At 46.0% G+C, this 22,354-nt stretch overlaps 1 protein-coding gene across 1 annotated transcript in view; it reads left to right on the forward strand.

The window, feature by feature from the left end:
* LOC139412477 (multiple epidermal growth factor-like domains protein 11) overlaps nucleotides 1–22,354 on the forward strand; it is a 204,517-nt gene that overhangs the window by 127,208 nt on the left and 54,955 nt on the right. The window contains exons 8-9 of the mRNA XM_071159266.1: nucleotides 7,569–7,732; nucleotides 10,614–10,716. Coding sequence (XP_071015367.1) covers nucleotides 7,569–7,732; nucleotides 10,614–10,716 — 267 coding nt within the window. The remainder of the gene's footprint in view (nucleotides 1–7,568; nucleotides 7,733–10,613; nucleotides 10,717–22,354) is intronic.

Genomic DNA, 22,354 nt, shown 5'->3' on the forward strand with positions numbered 1-22,354 from the left:
ATCAGACAGACAGACAAGCTGTAGTAACTATAGTAACTATATTACCAGACAGACAAGCTGTAGCAACTATAGTAACTATATTACCAGACAGACAGACAAGCTGTAGTAACTATAGTAACTATATTACCAGACAGACAAGCTGTAGCAACTATAGTAACTATATTACCAGACAGACAGACAAGCTGTAGCAACTATAGTAACTATATTACTAAACAGACAAGCTGTAGTAACTATAGTAACTATATTACCAGACAGACAAGCTGTAGTAACTATAGTAACTATATTACCAGACAGACAAGCTGTAGCAACTATAGTAACTATATTACCAGACAGACAGACAAGCTGTAGTAACTATAGTAACCATATTACCAGACAGACAGACAAGCTGTAGTAACTATAGTAACTATATTACCAGACAGACAGACAAGCTGTAGTAACTATAGTAACTATATTACCAGACAGACAGACAAGCTGTAGTAACTATATTACCAGACAGACAGACAAGCTGTAGTAACTATAGTAACTGTATTACCAGACCGACAAACATCCTGTAGTAACTATAGTAACTATATTACCAGACAGACAAGCTGTAGTAACTATAGTAACTATATTACTAGACAGACAGACAAGCTGTAGTAACTATAGTAACTATATTACCAGACAGACAGACAAGTTGTAGTAACTATAGTAACTATATTACCAGACAGACAGACAAGCTGTAGTAACTATAGTAACTATATTACTAGACAGACAGACAAGCTGTAGTAACTATAGTAACTATATTACCAGACAGACAAGCTGTAGTAACTATAGTAACTGTATTACCAGACAGACAGACAAGCTGTAGTAACTATAGTAACTATATTACTAGACAGACAGACAAGCTGTAGTAACTATAGTAACTATATTACTAGACAGACATACAAGCTGTAGTAACTATAGTAACTATATTACCAGACAGACAAGCTGTAGTATCTATAGTAACTATATTACCAGACAGACAAGCTGTAGTATCTATAGTAACTATATTACCAGACAGACAGACAAGCTGTAGTAACTATAGTAACTATATTACTAGACAGACAGACAAGCTGTAGTAACTATAGTAACTATATTACCAGACAGACAGACAAGCTGTAGTATCTGTAGTAACTATATTACCAGACAGACAGACAAGCTGTAGTAACTATAGTAACTATATTACCAGACAGACAGACAAGCTGTAGTAACTATAGTAACTATATTACTAGACAGACAGACAAGCTGTAGTAACTATAGTAACTATATTACCAGACAGACAGACAAGCTGTAGTAACTATAGTAACTATATTACCAGACAGACAGACAAGCTGTAGTAACTATAGTAACTATATTACCAGACAGACAGACAAGCTGTAGTAACTATAGTAACTATATTACCAGACAGACAGACAAGCTGTAGTATCTATAGTAACTATATTACCAGACAGACAGACAAGCTGTAGTAACTATAGTAACTATATTACCAGACAGACAAGCTGTAGTAACTCTAGTAACTATATTACCAGACAGACAAGCTGTAGTAACTATAGTAACTATATTACCAGACAGACAGACAAGCTGTAGTAACTATAGTAACTATATTACCAGACAGACAGACGAGTTGTAGTAACTATATTACCAGACAGACAGACAAGCTGTAGTAACTATAGTAACTATGTTACCAGACAGACAGACAAGCTGTAGTAACTATAGTAACTGTATTACCCTTTGCAGTGTAACGGAACCTACCCAAGAACATTAAACTCAACCCACGAATCACATTCTACTCATCAACATACTCCACCCATCAATCAATAGTCCATTAGAATGATGTGGAGACACTAACAATCAGCACTCTATTACAAGGTTCTCATCAGAGAGAGAGGGAGGGAGATAAAGAGAGAGAGAGGGAGGGAGAGAGATAAAGAGAGAGAGAGACAGAGAGAGAGAGAGACAGAGAGAGAGAGACAGAGAGAGAGAGACAGAAAGAGACATAGAGACAGAGAGAGAGACAGAGAGAGAGACAGAGAGAGAGACAGAGAGAGACAGAGAGAGACATAGAGAGACATAAAGAGAGACAGAGAGAGAGACATAGAGACAGAGAGAGAGAGACAGAGAGAGAGACAGAGAGACAGAGAGAAGTGAAGAACTTAACTCCTCTGTTACTTCAGTACTTCTCAATGTCAGCATGTTTAAATATTTACGTGGCTTGGAATCTCCCAGGGAATCATGGGTAATTAAAGACAGACATCAGAGTGGATCTCTGGGAACGACGCTCCGCTCAGCTCCGAGAAGTTCTGAGAGAGAGTGTGGGTGGCTGTCTCAGTCCCACAGTCCTCTGATTACACTGTATAGCTCTCAGATAACTTCTACATGCACGTATAATAACCGTCATCCTACAGTTGACAAAGCTCAGATAACTTCTACATACACACAGAGTATAAACAATCTGTTTCATGTGTTCTGTAGACGCGAGATGTGATTGATTCTGGAGTGAGAGTGTGGAGCTTAGAGCGAGATGTGATTTTGGTTGAGCAGGGGGGTTGGTCAGGGTTTGTCAGGGTTTGTCAGGGGTTTATCAGGGGTTGGTCAGGGTTTGTCAGGGTTTGTCAGGGTTTGTCAGGGGTTTGTCAGGGTTTGTCAGGGTTTGTCAGGGGTTTGTCAGGGGTTTGTCGGGGTTTGTCAGGGGTTTGTCAGGGGTTTGTCAGGGTTTGTCAGGGGTTTGTCAGGGTTTGTCAGGGTTGGTCAGGGTTTGTCAGGGTTTGTCAGGGTTTTGTCAGGGGTTTGTCAGGGTTTGTCAGGGTTTATCAGGGGTTGGTCAGGGTTTGTCAGGGTTTGTTAGGGGTTTGACAGGGGTTTGTCAGGGTTTGTCAGGGGTTTGTCAGGGTTTGTCAGGGTTTGTCAGGGTTTGTTAGGGGTTTGTCAGGGTTTGTCAGGGGTTTGTCAGGGTTTGTCAGGGGTTTGTCAGGGTTTTGTCAGGGGTTTGTCAGGGGTTTGTCAGGGGTTTGTCAGGGTTTGTCAGGGGTTTGTCAGGAGTTTGTCAGGGGTTTGTCAGGGTTTGTCAGGGTTTGTCAGTCTTTTGTCAGGGTTTGTCAGGGTTGGTCAGGGTTGGTCAGGGTTGGTCAGGGTTGGTCGGGGTTTGTCAGGGGTTTGTCAGGGTTTGTCAGGGGTTTATCAGGGGTTTGTCAGGGGTTTATCAGGGGTTTATCAGGGGTTTGTCAGGGTTGGTCGGGGTTTGTCAGGGGTTTGTCAGGGTTTGTCAGGGGTTTGTCAGGGTTTGTCAGGGGTTTGTCAGGGTTTGTCAGGGGTTTGTCAGGGTTGGTCAGGGTTTGTCAGGGTTTGCCCTGTATGTTAAGGACTGAGTTACTTTGTATTCACTGTACCTTGTCTGTATTTAGTCTGGGCTCATTATATTGTTGACCATTGGGGCTGTTGGTGGGGAGTACAGTAAAGAGAGTAGAGTGCAAATATTACAGATATTACTGTACAGAAAGTACAGTACAGAGAGTATATAGAGTACAGAGAGTATATAGTGTACAGTAAAGAGAGTATAGTACAGATATTACAGATATTACTGTACAGAGAGTACAGTACAGAGAGTATATAGAGTACAGAGAGTATATAGAGTACAGAACAGAGAGTATAGAGAGTACAGAACAGAGAGTATAGAGAGTACAGAGAGTATATAGAGTACAGAGAGTATATAGAGTACAGTAAAGAGAGTATAGTACAGATATTACAGATATTACTGTACAGAGAGTACAGTACAGAGAGTATATAGAGTACAGAGAGTATATAGTGTACAGTAAAGAGAGTATAGTACAGATATTACAGATATTACTGTACAGAGAGTACAGAACAGAGAGTATAAAGAGTACAGAGAGTATATAGAGTACAGAACAGAGAGTATATAGAGTACAGAGAGTATATAGAGTACAGAGAGTATAGAGAGTATATAGAGTACAGAACATAGTATATAGAGTACAGAGAGTATATAGAGTACAGTACAGAGAGTATATAGAGTACAGAGAGTACTGTATAGAGAGTATATAGAGTATACGAGTACAGTATAGAGAGTATATAGAGTATATAGAGTATATAGAGTAAAATACAGAGAGTATATTGAGTATATAGAGTACAGTATAGAGACTATATAGAGTACAGTATAGAGAGTATATAGAGTACAGTACAGAGAGTATATAGAGTACAGAGAGTATAGAGAGTATATAGAGTACAGCACAGAGAGTATATAGAGTACAGTATAGAGAGTATATAGAGTACAGACAATATATAGAGTACAGTACATAGAGAATATAGAGTACAGTAGAGAGTAGATAGAGTACAGTACATAGAGTATATAGAGTACAGAGAGTACCGTATAGAGAGTATATAGAGTACAATACAGATAGTATATAGAGTATATAGAGCAGTATATGGAGTACAGTATAGAGAGTACATAGAGTACAGTACAGAGAGTATATAGAGTACAGAGAGTATAGAGAGTATATAGAGTACAGAACAGATAGTATATAAAGTACAGAGAGTGAAGTTGTGCTGCAGGACAGAGAGTGAAGTTGTAGATCTGCTGTGTAGAGAGTGAAGTTGTAGATCTGCAGTGTAGAGAGTGAAGTTGTAGATCTGCAGTGTAGATTGTGAAGTTGTAGATCTGCCGTGTAGAGAGTGAAGTTGTAGATCTGCCGTGTAGAGAGTGAAGTTGTAGATCTGCAGTGTAGAGAGTGAAGTTGTAGATCTGCAGTGTAGAGAGTGAAGTTGTAGTTCTGCAGTGTAGAGAGTGAAGTTGTAGATCTGCAGTTTAGAGAGTGAAGTTGTGTTCCAGTGTAGAGAGTGAAGTTGTAGATCTGCAGTGTAGAGAGTGAAGTTGTATATCTGCAGGACAGAGAGTAAAGTTGTAGATCTGCAGTGTAGAAAGTGAAGTTGTAGATCTGCAGTGTAGAGCGTGAAGTTGTATATCTGCAGTGTAGAGAGTGACGTTGTAGATGTGCAGTGTAGAGAGTGAAGTTGTAGATCTGCAGTGTAGATAGTGAAGTTGTAGATCTGCAGTGTAGAGAGTGAAGTTGTAGATCTGCAGTGTAGAGAGTGAAGTTGTATATCTGCAGTGTAGAGAGTGAAGTTGTAGATCTGCAGTGTAGAGATTGAAGTTGTATATCTGCAGTATAGAGAGTGAAGTTGTAGATCTGCAGTGTAGAGAGTGAAGTTGTAGATCTGCAGTGTAGAGAGTGAAGTTGTGCTGCTGGACAGAGAGTGAAGTTGTAGATCTGCAATGTAGAGAGTGAAGTTGTATATCTGCAGTTTAGAGAGTGAAGTTGTAGATCTGCAGTGTAGAGAGTGAAGTTGTATATCTGCAATGTAGAGAGTGAAGTTGTGCTGCAGTGTAGAGAGTGACGTTGTAGATCTGCAGTGTAGAGAGTGAAGTTGTAGATCTGCAGTGTAGAGAGTGAAGTTGTAGATCTGCAGTGTAGAGAGTGGAGTTGTAGATCTGCAGTGTAGAGAGTGAAGTTGTGTTGCAGTGTAGAGAGTGAAGTTGTAGATCTGCAGTGTAGAGAGTGAAGTTGTAGATCTGCAGTGTAGAGAGTGAAGTTGTAGATCTGCAGTGTAGAGAGGGAAGTTGTAGATCTGCACTGTAGAGAGTGAAGTTGTAGATCTGCAGTGTAGAGAGTGAAGTTGTAGATCTGCAGTGTAGACAGTGAAGTTGTAGATCTGCAGTGTAGAGAGTGAAGTTGTGTTGCAGTGTAGAGAGTGAAGTTGTAGATCTGCAGTGTAGAGAGTGAAGTTGTAGATCTGCAGTGTAGAGAGTTAAGTTGTAGATCTGCCGTGTAGAGAGTGAAGTTGTAGATCTGCCGTGTAGAGAGTGAAGTTGTAGATCTGCAGTGTAGAGAGTGAAGTTGTAGATCTGCAGTGTAGACAGTGAAGTTGTAGATCTGCAGTGTAAAGAGTGAAGTTGTGTTGCAGTGTAGAGAGTGAAGTTGTAGATCTGCAGTGTAGAGAGTTAAGTTGTAGATCTGCCGTGTAGAGAGTGAAGTTGTAGATCTGCCGTGTAGAGAGTGAAGTTGTAGATCTGCCGTGTAGAGAGTGAAGTTGTGTTGCAGTGTAGAGAGTGAAGTTGTAGATCTGCCGTGTAGAGAGTGAAGTTGTAGATCTGCCGTGTAGAGAGTGAAGTTGTAGATCTGCCGTGTAGAGAGTGAAGTTGTAGATCTGCCGTGTAGAGAGTGAAGTTGTGTTGCAGTGTAGAGAGTGAAGTTGTAGATCTGCAGTGTAGAGAGTGAAGTTGTGTTGCAGTGTAGAGAGTGAAGTTGTAGATCTGCCGTGTAGAGAGTGAAGTTGTAGATCTGCCGTGTAGAGAGTGAAGTTGTGTTGCAGTGTAGAGAGTGAAGTTGTAGATCTGCCGTGTAGAGAGTGAAGTTGTAGATCTGCCGTGTAGAGAGTGAAGTTGTAGATCTGCAGTGTAGAGAGTGAAGTTGTAGATCTGCAGTGTAGAGAGTGAAGTTATAGAGCTGCAGTGTAGAGAGTGAAGTTGTAGATCTGCAGTGTAGAGAGTGAAGTTGTAGATCTGCAGTGTAGAGAGTGAAGTTATAGATCTGCAGTGTAGAGAGTGAAGTTATAGATCTGCAGTGTAGATCTGTTCTGTATTCCTGAAGAGCTCATTCATACAGTCACTCAGCACAGTTGTTGGATTTATCTGCTACAATTCTGACATTGACATTGACAGAATGCCATGACAACGGAAACAGATCGTTGACGTTTGGTTTGATTGAACCATGTTATGAGGTAAATGTGTGGTGGTTGGTTGAAATTGCGAACCCTCTTCTTGTACTGCGGTGATGGGGTCCGTTTTATGCGATAATATTGCGATGATGTGACTGTTTTATGAGGTAATAGTGTGCTGATTGGTCAGTTGTATGCTGAAATAGTGTGCTGATTGGTCAGTTTTATGCTGAAATAGTGTGCTGAGTGGTCAAATTTACAAACCCTCACATAATATGCAGAGAGCATTGTTGATTTTGTCAAAAATGTTGCGATTTCAGAATTGAGGAATCCTTCAGGGACCGGTAACTGGAACCTCTTCCTCATGCTCTCCTTCCACTCTCTTTCCCCTCTCCTCTTCCTCATTCTCTCCTTCTACCCTCGTTCCCCTCTCCTCTTCTTCATTCTCTCCTTCTACCCTCGTTCCCCTCTCCTCTTCCTCATTCTCTCCTTCTACCCTCTTTCCCCTCTCCTCTTCCTCATTCTCTCCTTCTACCCTCGTTCCCCTCTCCTCTTCTTCATTCTCTCCTTCTACCCTCGTTCCCCTCTCCTCTTCCTCATTCTCTCCTTCTACCTTCGTTCCCTTCTCCTCTTCCTCATTCTCTCCTTCTACCCTCTTTCCTCTCTCCTCTTCCTCATTCTCTCCTTCTACCCTCTTTCCCCTCTCCTCTTCCTCATTCTCTCCTTCTACCCTCGTTCCCTTCTCCTCTTCCTCATTCTCTACTTCTACCCTTGTTCCCCTCTCTTCTCGCAACCCTTCCTCCCACTCCTCCTGTCCTCTCCAGGTTGGCAGGGTGTGGATTGTACCATCCCGTGCTCCAGTGATACCTGGGGTCTGAACTGTAATCAGACGTGCCTGTGTGCCAACGGGGCGGCCTGTGACCCGGGCAATGGAACCTGTACCTGCGCCCCCGGCTGGATGGACGAGTACTGTGACACAACCTGTCCCGTGAGTAAGAGAGAGAGAGAGAGAGCGAGAGAGAGAGAGAGACAGAGCGAGAGAGAGAGGCAGAGTGAGGGAGAGGGAGAGAGAGAGAGAAGGAGAGGGAGAGAGAGAGAGAGAGAGAGAGAGAGAGAGAGAGAGAGAGAGAGAGAGAGATCAAACAAATCACATGTTATTGGTCACATCCGCCCCATAAAACTGGTGTAGACTTTAGCATGAAATGCTTATTTACGAGCACTTCCCAACGATACAGAATATAGTCACTCAATAGGAATAAAATAAAATACACAAGACTAGAGCTATTTTTCGTAGCTGTACATTCCACCACAGTCAGAGGTTGGCTGCATTGAATGAGCTGTATTCCGCCCTAAGCAAACAGGAAAACGCTCACCCAGAGGCAGCGCTCCTAGTAGCTGGGGACTTTAATGCAGGGAAACTTAAATCAGTTTTACTTAATTTCTATCAGCATGTAAAAATGTGCAACCAGAGGGAAGAAACTCTGGACCACCTTTACTCCACACACAGAGACACATACAAACCTCTCCCTCTAGACCACCTTTACTCCACACACAGAGACGCATACAAAGCTCTCCCTCGGCCTCCATCTGGCAAATCTGACCATTATTCTATCCTCCTGATTCCTGCTTACAAGCAAAAATTAAAGCAGGAAGCACCAGTGACTAGATCAATAAAAAAGTGGTCAGATGAAGCAGATGCTAAACTACAGGACTGTTTTGCTAGTACAGACTGGAACATGTTCTGGGATTCCTCCGATGGCATTGAGAAGTACACCACATCAGTCACTGACTTTATCAATAAGTGCATCGATGACGTCGTCCCCGCAGTGACCGTACGTACATACCCCAACCAGAAGCCATGGATTACAGGCAACATCCGCACTGAGCTAAAGGCTAGTTCTATAAACAGGTCAACATTCACAAGGCCGCAGGGCCAGACGGATTATGTATTGCGAGCATGCGCAGACCATCTGGTAAGTGTCTTCACTGACATTTTCAACCTCTCCCTTACGCCTCTATACCAGGCGGTGTCAGAACTCCTGAGTCTGTAATACCAACATGTTTCAAGCAGACCACCATAGTCTCTGTGCCCAAGAACACTAAGGTAACCTGCCAACAGATCCACAGATGATGCAATCTCAATCCCACACTGCCCTTTCCAACCTGGACAAAAGGAACACCTATGTGAGAATGCTATTCATTGACTACAGTTCAGCGTTCAACACCATAGTGCCCTCAAAGATCATCACTAAGCTAAGGACCCTGGGACTTAACACCTCCCTCTGCAACTGGATCTTGGACTTCCTGACTGGCCACCCCCAGGTGGTAAGGGTAGGTAACATCACATCTGCCACGCTGATCCTCAACACAGGGGCCCCTCAGGGGTGCGTGCTCAGTCCCCTCCTGTACTCCCTGTTCACTCATGACTGCACGGCCAGGCACGACTGCAACCCCATCATTAAGTTTGCAGACGACACAACAGTGGTAGGCCTGATCATCGACAACGATGAGACAGCCTACAGGGAGGAGGTCAGAGACCTGGCAGTGTGGTGCCAGGACAACAACCTCTCCCTCAACGTGATCAAGACAAAGGAGATGATTGTGGACTACAGGAAAAGGAGGACAGAGCACGCCCCCATTCTTATCGACGGGGTTGCAGTGGAGCAGGTTGAGAGCTTCCACTTCCTTGGTGTCTACATCACCAACAAACTAACATGGTCCAAGCACACCAAGACAATCGTGAAGAGGGCACGACAAAACCTATTCCCCCTCAGGAGACAGAAAAGATTTGGCATGGGTTCTCAGATCCTCAAAAGGTTCTACAGCTGCACCATCGAAAGCATCCTGACAGGTTGCATCACTGCCTGGTATGGCAACTGCTCGGGCCGCCGGCCACAAGGCACTACAGAGGATAGAGCGAACGGCCCAGAACATCACTGGGGACAAGCTTCCTGCCATCCAGGACCTCTATACCAGGCGGTGTCAGAAGGCCCTAAAAATTGTCAATGACTGAAGCCACCCTAGTCATAGACTGTTCTCTATGCTACTGCACGGCAAGCGGTACCGGAGTGCCAAGTCTATGTCTAAGAGGCATCTAAACAGCTTCTACCCCCAAGCAATAAGACTCCTGAATATCTAATCTAATGGCTATCCAGACTATTTGCATTGCCCCCCCCCCAGATCAATGTGCAAAGGTACCAGGTATTTGTGATAGATATGTACATGAAGGCAGGGTAAAGTGACTAGGCATCAGGATAGATAATAATGAGGTATTTGAGGTAGATATGTACATGAAAGCAGGGTAAAGTGACTAGCCATCAGGATAGATAATAATGAGGTATTTGAGGTAGATATGTACATGAAGGCAGGGTAAAGTGACTAGACATCAGGATAGATAATAATGAGGTATTTGAGGTAGATATGTACATGAAGGCAGGGTAAAGTGACTAGCCATCAGGATAGATAATAATGAGGTATTTGAGGTAGATATGTACATGAAGGCAGGGTAAAGTGACTAGGCATCAGGATAGATTATAATGAGGTATTTGAGGTAGATATATAGATGAGAGAGAGAGAGAGAGGGGGAAGAGAGAGAGAGAGGGGGAAGAGAGAGAGAGAGAGAGAGAGAGAGAGAGGAGAGAGTGTGACAGAGAGAGAGAGAGAGAGAGAGGAGAGAGAGAGACATAGAGAGAGAGAGAGAGAGAGGAGGGAGAGAGAGAGAGAGAGTGAGAGAGAGAGAGAGAGAGGAGAGAGAGAGACAGAGAGAGAGAGAGAGAGAGAGAGAGAGGGAGGTCTATCTGAAACGTATAAGCCTATATACAGTATATGAACGGAAATGTTTGGTGTAATGTTAACGTTGCTGTTTTCAGGAGGGCACGTATGGAGAACAGTGTCGAGAGCAGTGTGACTGTATCCATGCCGATGGCTGTGACCCTGTGAGAGGTGACTGTCGCTGTCTGGCTGGATGGACTGGTGAGTTAGGCAGTAGTACCCCCTACAGTCCTGTGAGAGGTGACTGTCGCTGTCTGGCTGGATGGACTGGTGAGTTAGGCAGTAGTACCCCCTACAGTCCTTTGAGAGGTGACTGTCGCTGTCTGGCTGGATGGACTGGTGAGTCAGGCAGTAGTACCCCCTACAGTGCTGTGAGAGGTGACTGTCGCTGTCTGGCTGGATGGACTGGTGAGTCAGGCATTAGTACCCCCTACAGTGCTGTGAGAGGTGACTGTCGCTGTCTGGCTGGATGGATGGACTGGTGAGTTAGGCAGTAGTACCCCCTACAGTCCAGTGAGAGGTGACTGTCGCTGTCTGGCTGGATGGACTGGTGAGTCAGGCAATAGTACCCCCTACAGTCCTGTGAGAGGTGACTGTCACTGTCTGGCTGGATGGACTGGTGAGTTAGGCAGTAGTACCCCCTACAGTCCTTTGAGAGGTGACTGTCGCTGTCTGGCTGGATGGACTGGTGAGTCAGGCAGTAGTACCCCCTATAGTCCTGTGAGAGGTGACTGTCGCTGTCTGGCTGGATGGACTGGTGAGTCAGGCAGTAGTACCCCCTACAGTGCTGTGAGAGGTGACTGTCGCTGTCTGGCTGGATGGACTGGTGAGTCAGGCAGTAGTACCCCCTACAGTGCTGTGAGAGGTGACTGTCGCTGTCTGGCTGGATGGATGGACTGGTGAGTTAGGCAGTAGTACCCCCTACAGTCCAGTGAGAGGTGACTGTCGCTGTCTGGCTGGATGGACTGGTGAGTCAGGCAATAGTACCCCCTACAGTCCTGTGAGAGGTGACTGTCACTGTCTGGCTGGATGGACTGGTGAGTCAGGCAGTAGTACCCCCTACAGTCCTGTGAGAGGCGACTGTCGCTGTCTGGCTGGATGGACTGGTGAGTCAGGCAGTAGTACCCCCTACAGTCCTGTGAGAGGTGACTGTCACTGTCTGGCTGGATGGACTGGTGACTCAGGCAGTAGTACCCCCTACAGTCCTGTGAGAGGCGACTGTCGCTGTCTGGCTGGATGGACTGGTGAGTCAGGCAGTAGTACCCCCTACAGTCTAACTAATGTTGTGCTCTAATGACAACGTACACACATTGTCATATAACTTGCAGTTTTTTTTTGTTTATCTTCATATTTACATGAATAAAGATACTGGTTTGAATTTGAAACCACTAATGAACCATCTGTAGCTGAGAAAGTGGACTATGAGCAACAGGGAAATCTGATGAATATGGAAAGTGCTTCTTAATTCAGCGCTCGAGGGGGACATTACAGAGTCAGAACGCTAGTTTCACTACTTTCTAGAAACTTCACAGAGAGAAGATCGATACCGTTCACGATATCAAAAAGGACGAATGTTTACGCCAAAAAAATGTAAATACAATTTGGAGTCGTATTTGATTTGGCCGTTCTGCTGATCCATTAATTTATCTTCAATGTAATTACTAAATATGTTTTGGAATATCAAGTAATGTACATGATTATTGTGATGCTTTTCGATATGATCTACCATGGCGTTGGCGTTGGATATGATCTACCATAGCGTTGGATATGATCTACCATAGCGTTGGCGTTGGATATGATCTACCATAGCGTTGGCGTTGGATATGATCTACCATAGCGTTGGATATGATCTACCATAGCGTTGGCGTTGGATATGATCTAACATAGCGTTGGCGTTGGATATGATCTACCATAGCGTTGGATATGATCTACCATAGCGTTGGCGTTGGATATGATCTACCATAGCGTTGGCGTTGGATATGATCTACCATAGCGTTGGCGTTGGATATGATCTAACATAGCGTTGGCGTTGGATATGATCTACCATAGCGTTGGATATGATCTACCATAGCGTTGGCGTTGGATATGATCTACCATAGCGTTGGCGTTGGATATGATCTACCATAGCGTTGGATATGATCTACCATAGCGTTGGCGTTGGATATGATCTAACATAGCGTTGGCGTTGGATATGATCTACCATAGCGTTGGCGTTGGATATGATCTACCATAGCGTTGGATATGATCTACCATAGCGTTGGCGTTGGATATGATCTACCATAGCGTTGGCGTTGGATATGATCTACCATAGCGTTGGCGTTGGATATGATCTACCATGGCGTTGGCGTTGGATATGATCTACCATAGCGTTGGATATGATCTACCATAGCGTTGGCGTTGGATATGATCTAACATAGCGTTGGCGTTGGATATGATCTACCATAGCGTTGGCGTTGGATATGATCTACCATAGTGTTGGATATGATCTAACATAGCGTTGGCGTTGGATATGATCTACCATAGCGTTGGATATGATCTAACATAGCGTTGCCGTTGGATATGATCTACCATAGCGTTGGCGTTGGATATGATCTACCATAGCGTTGGATATGATCTAACATAGCGTTGCCGTTGGATATGATCTACCATAGCGTTGGTGTTGAATATGATCTACCATAGCGTTGGCATTGGATATGATCTACCATAGCGTTGGTGTTGGATATGATCTACCATAGCGTTGGCGTTGGATATGATCTACCATAGCGTTGGATATGATCTACAGCGTTGGCTGTAGTCTGAGTTTCATTTCCTTTGGTCGTCTTGTGGACTTCCACATGGAGCCTAAATATTTCACCTTGTGACTGGGAGCAAAATGAGTTGTGAGAAATACGTAGTAGATTATTTACAGTTTCCACCACACATCCCTCCAGCTGCACGGCATCAACCATTTCCCCAATCCACCACACATCCCTCCAGCTGCACAGCTTCAACCATTTCCCCAATCCACCACACATCCCTCCAGCTGCACGGCATCAACCATTTCCCCAATCCACCACACATCCCTCCAGCTGCACGGCATCAACCATTTCCCCAATCCACCACACATCCCTCCAGCTGCACGGCTTCAACCATTTCCCCAATCCACCACACATCCCTCCAGCTGCACGGCTTCAACCATTTCCCCAATCCACCACACATCCCTCCAGCTGCACGGCATCAACCATTTCCCCAATCCACCACACATCCCTCCAATCCACCACACATCCCTCCAATCCACCACACATCCCTCCAATCCACCACACATCCCTCCAATCCACCACACATCCCTCCAATCCACCACACATCCCTCCAATCCACCACACATCCCTCCAATCCACCACACATCCCTCCAATCCACCACACATCCCTCCAATCCACCCACACATCCCAATCCACATCCACCACACATCCCTCCAATCCACCACACATCCCTCCAATCCACCACACATCCACCACACCCTCCAATCCACCACACATCCCTCCAATCCACCCCACATCCCTCCAATCCACCACACATCCCTCCAATCCACCACACATCCCTCCAATCCACCCCACATCCCTCCAATCCACCACACATCCCTCCAATCCACCACACATCCCTCCAATCCACCACACATCCCTCCAATCCACCACACATCCCTCCAATCCACCACACATCCCTCCAATCCACCCCACATCCCTCCAATCCACCACACATCCCTCCAATCCACCACACATCCCTCCAATCCACCCCACATCCCTCCAATCCCCCACACATCCCTCCAATCCACCACACATCCCTCCAATCCACCACACATCCCTCCAATCCACCACACGTCCCTCCAATCCACCACACATCCCTCCAATCCACCCCACATCCCTCCAATCCACCACACATCCCTCCAATCCACCACACATCCCTCCAATCCACCACACATCCCTCCAATCCACCACACATCCCTATTAGTAATGTTTTGTCATTTCATTAACCAAGGACAACCCTAATAACAACAACAATAATAATAATAATAATACTAACAATAATAATACTAACAATAATAACAACAATAATAATAATAACAATAATAACAGTAACAATAGTAACACTAACAATAATAATAACAATAGTAACACTAACCATAATAATAACAATAATAATAATAACAATAATAACACTAGCAATGATAATAATAACAAAAATAATAATAACAACAATAGTAATACTAACAATAATAATAACAACAATAATAATAACACTGACAATAATAATAATAACCAATAATAATACTAACAATAATAATAACAATAATAATAATAACAATAATAACACTAACAATAATAATAATAACAATAATAACACTAGCAGTGATAATAATAACAATAATAATAAAACACTGACAATAGTAATAATAATAATAACTATAATATTGATAATAATAACAACAATAATAATAATAACCAATAATAATACTAACACTACCAATAACAATAACAATAATAACACTAACACTAGTCATAATAATAGTAACTATAATATTGATAATAATAATAATAATAATAACAACAATAATAATAATAGCAATAATAATAATAACAACAATAATAATAATAACAATAATAATAATAATATTGATAATAATAATAATAATAATAATAACAATAATAATAATAACAACAAACTAATAATAGCACCAATAATAATAACAATAATAATAATAATAACAATAATAACAATAATAATAATAACAATAATAATAATAACAATAATAACAATAATAATAGATGAGTCTGAGTGTGAGCCTTCAGCCTGTCCATTGCATCATCATGAGACTCTGCAGGGTTTCAGTCAGAGCCACAGTAATGAATGAGAATCACAGCCGGTCTGATGAGGCTGGTCGCTCTGATGTCAAAGTCACAGCGTTTGAGAGTGAAGGAGGTTTAGGATCATTAGAAAGAAGATTATCTGCAGAATGACTAATGGATGAGGGAGGAGAGAGGTGGATAAGAGTGGGGAGAGGTGAAAAGGAGAGGAGGAGAGGAGATGAGAGGAGAGAAGAGGAGGTAGAGATGAGAGGAAAGAAGTGGAGATGACAGAGGTGAAAAGGAGAGGAGAAGAGAGGTGGAGAGGAGATGAGAGGAGAGAAGAGGAGGTAGAGAGGAGAGGAGAGGAGAGGAGAGGAGAGGAGAGGAGAGGAGAGGATATGAGCGCAGAGGGAGGAGAGGAGAGAGTAGGAGAGGAGAGAGTAGCAGAGGAGAGGTGGAGAGGAGAGGAGAGAGGTGGAGAGGAGAGGTGGAAAAGAGAGGTGAAGAGGAGAGGAGAGAGTAGCAGAGGAGAGGTGGAGAGGAGAGGAGAGGAGAGGAGAGAGGTGGAGAGGAGAGGTGAAGAGGAGAGGAGAGAGTAGGAGAGGATAGGTGGAGAGGAGAGGAGAGGAGAGAGGTGGAGAGGAGAGGTGGAAAGGAGAGGTGAAGAGGAGAGGAGAGAGTAGGAGAGGAGAGGTGGATAGGAGAGGAGAGAGTAGGAGAAGAGAGGTGGAGAGGAGAGAGTAGGAGAGGAGAGATAATGGTTGAGTGGAGAGAGTAGGAGAGAGTGGGAGAGGAGATGAGAGAGATGGAGAGGAGAGGAGAGAGTGGGAGAGGAGAGAGTAGGAGAGGAGAAGAGAGAGTAGGAGAGGAGAGGAGAGGAGAGGAGAGGAGAGGAGAGGAGAGGAGAGGAGAGGAGAGGAGGAGAGAGAAGCTTCCTGTCCTGCGCAGTGCTGTGTGCTATTAGGACTGCATGGTATGTCATAGGGTCCCTGCTCCACACTGGTGCGTGTGTGTGTGCGTGCGTGTGTGTGTGTATGTGTGTGTGTGTGTGTGTGTGTGTGTGTGTGTGTGTGTGTGTGTGTGTGTGTGTGCTTGCGTGCGTGCGTGTGCGCTCCCTGTCCCTCTCTGACTACCATTAGGAATGCTGTATGAGGGGGAACAGGGACAAGGGATGGATGTCAGAGGAAGGATCAGGGTTGGATCATCTCTGGACGTTTAGAATCACAACGGGGGAATGGCTGCAATATAACGACAGACTGAGGTGAAGCCGTGACCCCCGTGACCCCAGGGCTGATTCATGCCTGGAATACAACTGACAGGATGGTTCTCTTCTCTCCTCTGGATTTCATTAACACTCTGAGGTCCTGAGTGATGAGGGGCTGGCCAAAGATAATGCCTGAAGAGACATCCGGTAGGGCTAGATGGGTACAGGACGATTGTGGAGGAGGAAAGAGGAATTCTTGGATTGGATAGCGAAGTGTGTTTTAAAGATAAATACTACCTCCTCTGGTGAAATGCACTGTGCTTAGGTGTGACATTTCAAATGAATGTTTTTTGTTGTTGTCCCGCTGTGAGAAGCCTTCAAGGTTTTTCCAAAGGCAGACAGCGTCAACAACATTCAGCAGAACATCACTGCCTCTTCTGTGAAAGAGCTCTCTGAGTTTCTGAATGCTGTTTTTATGAATGGTCTGTCTGAGTGCTGTCATTTTGAATGGTCTGTCTGAGTACTGTCATTATGAATGGTATGTCTGAGTACTGTCATTATGAATGGTATGTCTGAGTACTGTCATTATGAATGGGCTGTCTGAGTACTGTCATTATGAATGGTATGTCTGAGTACTGTCATTATGAATGGTCTGTCTGAGTGCTGTCATTATGAATGGTCTGTCTGAGTACTGTCATTATGAATGGTCTGTCTGAGTACTGTCATTATGAATGGTCTATCTGAGTACTGTCATTATGAATGGTCTGTCTGAGTACTGTCATTATGAATGGTCTGAGTACTGTCATTATGAATGGTCTATCTGAGTACTGTCATTATGAATGGTCTGTCTGAGTACTGTCATTATGAATGGTCTGAGTACTGTCATTATGAATGGTCTGAGTACTGTCATTCTGAATGGTCTGTCTGAGTACTGTCATTATGAATGGTCTGTCTGAGTACTGTCGTTATGAATGGTCTATCTGAGTACTGTCATTATGAATGGTCTATCTGAGTACTGTCATTATGAATGGTCTATCTGAGTACTGTCATTATGAATGGTCTGTCTGAGTACTGTCATTATGAATGGTCTGAGTACTGTCATTATGAATGGTCTGAGTACTGTCATTCTGAATGGTCTGTCTGAGTACTGTCATTCTGAATGGTCTGTCTGAGTACTGTCATTATGAATGGTCTGTCTGAGTACTGTCATTATGAATGGTCTGTCTGAGTACTGTCATTATGAATGGTCTGTCTGAGTACTGCCATTATGAATGGTCTATCTGAGTACTGTCATTATGAACGGTCTGTCTGAGTACTGTCATTATGAATGGTCTGTCTAACTACTGTCATTATGAATGGTCTGTCTGAGTACTGTCATTATGAATGGTCTGTCTAACTACTGTCATTATGAACGGTCTGTCTGAGTACTGTCATTATGAATGGTCTATCTGAGTACTGTCATTCTGCAGCTCTCTGGGAACAAACATAGAACTATCTCCTCTCAAGGTTTTGTCTTTCTATGAATGTGTTCCTTTCCACTGTGCTTGTGTTTGCTGTTTGAGGCCGGGTTACTGTACAGCACTTCACAACAGTTCATGTAAAAAAAACTAAAAACTCACTTTGGTAGTATTGACAATAAAGAGAAAGGAGACAAACAATGATGAATTCTCTCTAACCTGTATCTTACTGCTCTCCTCCAATAGAGAGTTAGCAGAAGGGTCTCCATCAGTCTACCTCCCTGCCTCTACCCATCTCTCCATCCCTCTACCCATCCCTCTACCCATCCCTCTACCCATTCCTCCATCCCTCTACCCATCCCTCTACCCATCCCTCCATCCCTCTACCCATCTCTCTACCCATCTCTCTACCCATCCCTCTACCCATCCCTCCATCCCTCTACCCATCTCTCTACCCATCCCTCTACCCATCCCTCGATCCCTCCACCCATCCCTCTACCCATCCCTCCATCCCTCTACCCATCTCTCTACCCATCCCTCTACCCATCCCTCTACCCATCCCTCCATCCCTCTACCCATCCCTCTATCCATCCCTCCATCCCTCTACCCATCTCTCTACCCATCCCTCTATCCATCCCTCCATCCCTCTACCCATCTCTCTACCCATCCCTCTACCCATCCCTCCATCCCTCTACCCATCTCTCTACCCATCCCTCTACCCATCCCTCCATCCCTCTACCCATCTCTCTACCCATCCCTCTACCCATCCCTCCATCCCTCTACCCATCCCTCTACCCATCCCTCCATCCCTACATCCCTCTACCCATCCCTCTACCCATCCCTCCATCCCTCTACCCATCTCTCTACCCATCCCTCTACCCATCCCTCTACCCATCCCTCCATCCCTCTACCCATCCCTCTACCCATCCCTCGATCCCTCTACCCATCTCTCTACCATCCCTCCATCCCTCTACCCATCCCTCTACCCATCTCTCTACCCATCCCTCTACCCATCCCTCCATCCCTCTACCCATCCCTCTACCCATCCCTCCATCCCTCTACCCATCCCTCTACCCATCCCTCGATCCCTCTACCCATCCCTCTACCCATCCCTCTACCCATCTCTCTACCCATCCCTCTACCCATCCCTCCATCCCTCTACCCATCCCTCTACCCATCCCTCCATCCCTCTACCCATCCCTCTACCCATCCCTCCATCCCTCTACCCATCTCTCTACCCATCCCTCTATCCCTCCATCCCTCTACCCATCCTTCCATCCCTCTACCCATCTCTCTACCCATCCCTCTACCCATCCCTCCATCCCTCTACCCATCTCTCTACCCATCCCTCTCCCCATCCCTCCATCCTCTACCCATCCCTCCATCCCTCTACCCATCCCTCCATCCCTCTACCCATCTCTCTACCCATCCATCTACCCATCCCTCCATCCCTCTACCCATCCCTCCATCCCTCTACCCATCTCTCTACCCATCCCTCTACCCATCCCTCCATCCCTCTACCCATCCCTCTACCCATCCCTCGATCCCTCTACCATCTCTCTACCCATCCCTCTACCCACCCCTCCATCCCTCTACCCATCCCTCCATCCCTCTACCCATCCCTCCATCTACCTATCTGTCTACCCATCTCTCTACCCATCCCTCCATCCCTCTACCTATCTGTCTACCCACCTCTCTACCCATCTCTCTACCCATCCCTCTACCTATCTGTCTACCCATCCCTCTATATCTCTACCCATCCCTCCATCCCTCTAACTATCTCTCTACCCATCCCTCCATCAGTCTACCCATTCCTCCATCCCTCTACCCATCCCTCCATCCCTCTACCCATCTCTCTACCCATCAGTCTACCCATCCCTCCATCCCTCTACCCATCCTTCCATCCCTCTACCCATCTCTCTACCCATCCCTCTACCCATCCCTCCATCCCTCTACCCATCCCTCCATCCCTCTACCCATCCCTCCATCCCTCTACCCATCTCTCTACCCATCCCTCTCCCCATCCCTCCATCCTCTACCCATCCCTCCATCCCTCTACCCATCCCTCCATCCCTCTACCCATCTCTCTACCCATCCATCTACCCATCCCTCCATCCCTCTACCCATCCCTCCATCCCTCTACCCATCTCTCTACCCATCCCTCTACCCATCCCTCTACCCAACCCTCGATCCCTCTACCATCTCTCTACCCATCCCTCTACCCATCCCTCCATCCCTCTACCCATCCCTCCATCCCTCTACCTATCTGTCTACCCATCTCTCTACCCATCCCTCTATCCCTCTACCTATCTGTCTACCCACCTCTCTACCCATCTCTCTACCCATCCCTCTACCTATCTGTCTACCCATCCCTCTATATCTCTACCCATCCCTCCATCCCTCTAACTATCTATCTACCCATCCATCCATCAGTCTACCCATCCCCCTATATCTCTGCCCATCCCTCCATCCCTCTAACTATCTCTCTACCCATCCCTCCATCCCTCTACCCATCCCTCCATCCCTCTACCCATCTCTCTACCCATCCGTCTACCCATCCCTCCATCCCTCTACCCATCCCTCTACCCATCCCTCTACCCATCCCTCGATCCCTCTACCATCTCTCTACCCATCCCTCTACCCATCCCTCCATCCCTCTACCCATCCCTCCATCCCTCTACCTATCTGTCTACCCATCTCTCTACCCATCCCTCTATCCCTCTACCTATCTCTCTACCCACCTCTCTACCCATCTCTCTACCCATCCCTCTACCTATCTGTCTACCCATCCCTCTATATCTCTACCCATCCCTCCATCCCTCTAACTATCTCTCTACCCATCCCTCCATCAGTCTACCCATCCCCCTATATCTCTGCCCATCCCTCCATCCCTCTAACTATCTCTCTACCCATCCCTCCATCCCTCTACCCATCCCTCCATCCCTCTACCCATCTCTCTACCCATCCGTCTACCCATCCCTCCATCCCTCTACCCATCCCTCCATCCTCTACCCATCCCTCCATCCTCTACCCATCCCTCATCCCTCTACCCATCCCTCTACCCATCCCTCCATCCCTCTACCCATCTCTCTACCATCCCTCTACCCATCCCTCCATCCCTCTACCCATCCCTCTGCCATCCCTCCATCCCTCCACCCATCCCTCAACCCATCCCTCTATCCATCCCTCCATCCCTCTACCCATCTCTCTACCCATCCCTCTACCCATCCCTCCATCCCTCTACCCATCTCTCTACCCATCCCTCTACCCATCCCTCCATCCCTCTACCCATCCCTCCATCCCTCTACCCATCCCTCTACCCATCCCTCCATCCCTCCATCCCTCTACCCATCCCTCTACCCATCCCTCCATCCCTCTACCCATCTCTCTACCCATCCCTCTACCCATCCCTCTACCCATCCCTCCATCCCTCTACCCATCCCTCTACTCATCCCTCGATCCCTCTACCCATCTCTCTACCATCCCTCCATCCCTCTACCCATCCCTCCATCCCTCTACCCATCTCTCTACCCATCCCTCCATCCCTCTACCCATCCCTCTACCCATCCCTCCATCCCTCTACCCATCCCTCTACCCATCCCTCGATCCCTCTACCCATCTCTCTACCAATCCCTCCATCCCTCTACCCATCCCTCCATCCCTCTACCCATCTCTCTACCCATCCCTCTATCCCTCAATCCCTCTACCCATCCTTCCATCCCTCTACCCATCTCTCTACCCATCCCTCTACCCATCCCTCCATCCCTCTACCCATCCCTCCATCCCTCTACCCATCTCTCTACCCATCCCTCTCCCCATCCCTCCATCCTCTACCCATCCCTCCATCTCTCTACCCATCCCTCGATCCCTCTACCCATCTCTCTACCCATCCATCTACCCATCCCTCCATCCCTCTACCCATCCCTCCATCCCTCTACCCATCTCTCTACCCATCCCTCTACCCATCCCTCCATCCCTCTACCCATCCCTCTACCCATCCCTCTACCCATCCCTCTACCCATCCCTCGATCCCTCTACCATCTCTCTAATCATCCCTCTACCCATCCCTCCATCCCTCTACCCATCCCTCCATCCCTCTACCCATCCCTCCATCTACCTATCTGTCTACCCATCTCTCTACCCATCCCTCCATCCCTCTACCTATCTGTCTACCCACCTCTCTACCCATCTCTCTACCCATCCCTCTACCTATCTGTCTACCAATCCCTCTATATCTCTACCCATCCCTCCATCCCTCTAACTATCTCTCTACCCATCCCTCCATCAGTCTACCCATCCCCCTATATCTCTGCCCATCCCTCCATCCCTCTAACTATCTCTCTACCCATGCCTCCAT

Source organism: Oncorhynchus clarkii, chromosome 6 (genome assembly GCF_045791955.1).
Source record: "Oncorhynchus clarkii lewisi isolate Uvic-CL-2024 chromosome 6, UVic_Ocla_1.0, whole genome shotgun sequence".
In the NCBI taxonomy this organism is placed as follows: domain Eukaryota; kingdom Metazoa; phylum Chordata; class Actinopteri; order Salmoniformes; family Salmonidae; genus Oncorhynchus; species Oncorhynchus clarkii.